The sequence below is a fragment of the Anneissia japonica genome, unplaced genomic scaffold (genome assembly GCF_011630105.1).
Source record: "Anneissia japonica isolate Jap-2015-1 unplaced genomic scaffold, ASM1163010v1 scaffold7797_len75038_cov128, whole genome shotgun sequence".
Taxonomy (NCBI): domain Eukaryota; kingdom Metazoa; phylum Echinodermata; class Crinoidea; order Comatulida; family Comatulidae; genus Anneissia; species Anneissia japonica.
Window position 1 is genome coordinate 80,461 of NW_022712990.1, and position 2,986 is coordinate 83,446.

Below are 2,986 nucleotides of genomic sequence, written 5' to 3' on the forward strand. Positions count from 1 at the left end.
CAAGCGCGTGCACGACAAAAAGCAAAGAATATTGAAAGTTAAATTGCAGTAGAAAACACACGGACTGTACTGCACGTAAAAATATTGAAACCGATTAAAAAGGAAGGCAAGGAAAATAATGATCCATATAATATACAAATACAATTTTATAGAATTAATACAAGGCATTCTGTTGTACTTACTCTTCTCCCAGCATGGCTTTAACACAAGAGGTTTTCCCGGAGCCCTCTTGACCAAGAAACATCAGTCTTGAATTAACAACTGTTATTTCACCGTTTTTAAGTGCATCTTTGAATGCTTTGACGGCATCGGGACCCCTGGCTAAAATCTCTGATGGAGTTGATAGTTCTAATTTATATACAAACATAACAACAATATTTAGTATTTTCTTTTTTAATTATATTTTTGATTATTTACGATGAAATAAACCTCTTTACGATAATCAAAATGTGGAAATAGTAAATTAATTGTATAGAATTTCAAATTAAAAAAAAATAAAAGTCAAACGTAATACGGGTGTATGATAAGTACTGTTTTAAATAGAGTTTGAAGATTTGATTCCACAGATATTTAATAAGTCAATCAACGTACTTTCAAGTAATTCTTTTAAATCTCGTTTCTTTTTACTTCTCGTGGTTTCGTCGTATTCTGTACATTCGTTTTTATCATACACATCAAGAGGCGTCTTTCTATCCTGCAATAACAGACACGAGCACGCGATGATTCATTCCATTGCAAGACAATTAAAAACCAAATAAAAAGAAAGCAGTGATATATTTTAGTTAAATACTCAAAGATAATAATAAAACTAATAAAATATCTAACGAACACTCGACAATGTTATCATCACGACATTATAATTATGTTGTAAATTACCATCCAGTTAATTGATAATAAACATGATTAAACTCATACTTCTAAAACTTTTTAAAAATCAACATTATTACTCGTATGATTTTTTTTCGATTTAATTAGTAAAAATGTTTCAAGTAGTTTCATATACAGTTGTTGTATTAAGGTCATTGACTGATATTCTTTTGATGCATTTCATTTTTCTGTACATTACTTTATCTTTTATTGTCAGCGACGCGCCAAAGGTGATATTGATAATTGCGAGTTCCTTGTGTTGCTCGTGCGTCAGCACCTCCTTCTCTAGACAGTAATGTAGTGGTGTGCGTCCAAACTGCAATGAAATGATAATCAACGTCAAGTTTGTTGAACACGCACAACACAAGAATATCAATTAACAAATATTACGCAAACGTAAAAGTACCTGAAATAATTTATAACTATCATAATTTATTAACGCCTACCGGTAATAATAGTGATACTTCAGTAATATTATAATAATCATAATAATAATATTGATGATAATAATAATTTTGATATTAATTATTATTCATATTGTTAATGATAATTAAAAAAACCCAATAATATGGCAATGCAAGAATGAAGTAGGTACCTGAATTAATGATGATGGTAATAAATATTATGAAATTAATAATTATAGGATAATACATCACCTGTACTGTATTAATATTAATGGTAATAATATTGACAAAAATGTAGTAATGGATTGTGGTTTATTTTTGTTGTATTGATAAAACAAATAATAATGGTCAAGGTAGTCTCCCCTACTGAGCGGAAAATATTTCTCAGCCAGTTGTAAATAAAAAAAATCACATCTCAGTATTATAACCAAGAATATTACTAAATTAGAACGTGATGTATTGAATGTGTTTGTGAGTGAATTAATGTTAATTTGTTAGCAATGAATAAAGTGTTGTTTTCTTCTACTGTACTCACTCTGTCTTGCGTGTTAATCTTCTTGTTGGTTTTTTCCAACACGCGTCTCATTGCTGACACGCGTGCGTAGGCCGCCAAGTAATGGAGAATAGTGAGACCAAGAGGCTACAAGACAAACGTAGAATATGATGAGAAAGAAATAATAAACAACAACAAGAAACTATACACACACCACATATCAACAACACATAACAACTCACAAACATCACACATACATTACTTATTACATTCATCATTATTAAATACTAATTACATTATTTAATATTTTTAAAATGTGGTTTTTTAGGCGAAATCGCGCAAAAAATATTTGTATCAATTAGCCTATGTTTTACACACAATAGTAAAATATTTCCAAATCGGGAATTTTAGCGACAATACTTTTTGTGAAAAATATCAATTTTATTGTCACCAATTTATTCAGTAAACTGTATTAAACAGAACAAGTCCAAACATGACTATTTTTGTAAGTGTAAAATGTATTTTTTTCACAATATTTCATATGAATTAGTGATAGGCCTAATGGCCAGAGCATAGGCTTTTTCTGTGTTGTAAAAAATGTCAAAAATCATGAAATAAAAATCCCATTTTTAACCCAACATGAAAAAAATCACAGTAATTGACTTTGAGTTAATTGTATGTCGTATGATGTGTACACATGCTGTGTGCTTGTCATGTTTAAAATGCAATGATATTTAATTCTACTCACCTGGTGTTCTAAACACTCAACTGTTGCCGTTTCAATCATATTCTCCAACACATCATCTGGTGCGCCGAACCTCACAGCGTGTATTAATGGTGTCCACTCTAACTACGAAAACAAACATTACACTGAATTACGATACAGTTCATACAACTACAAACATTATTTTTTACGAGTTTCATAATTTAAATCGTACGATGATTTTCCAATATCATTTAGGAATTATTATATCATAGACAGTTAAAAATGTGTTTTATAATACACGCATCCATTTGAATTAATTTTATTTACCATCAATTTTTGGTCATTTTTTCATAATTATTAAGAGTTAAAATAAGAATAACAAATCACAATAATATTCTTTAGAAGTGATTTGGAAAAGGGAGTAGGGTTAAAATGTCTAAACATAAACGTTTAATTGTTGGGCCATGGTTTGTGTTTAGTATGTTTAAAAAATGATATTAACATGCCTATGTTTTG

General features: G+C 29.5%; 1 protein-coding gene across 1 annotated transcript in view; it reads right to left on the minus strand.

Annotated features, from left to right (window-relative positions):
* Positions 1 to 2,614, minus strand: part of LOC117108213 — a gene marked incomplete at its 5' end in the record, with an annotated part of 8,805 nt that extends 6,191 nt beyond the window's left edge. Inside the window, 5 exons of the mRNA XM_033250175.1 lie at positions 183 to 348; positions 592 to 694; positions 1,067 to 1,183; positions 1,807 to 1,911; positions 2,513 to 2,614. Coding sequence (XP_033106066.1) covers positions 183 to 348; positions 592 to 694; positions 1,067 to 1,183; positions 1,807 to 1,911; positions 2,513 to 2,614 — 593 coding nt within the window. The remainder of the gene's footprint in view (positions 1 to 182; positions 349 to 591; positions 695 to 1,066; positions 1,184 to 1,806; positions 1,912 to 2,512) is intronic.
* Between the last annotated feature and the right edge of the window lie 372 nt (positions 2,615 to 2,986).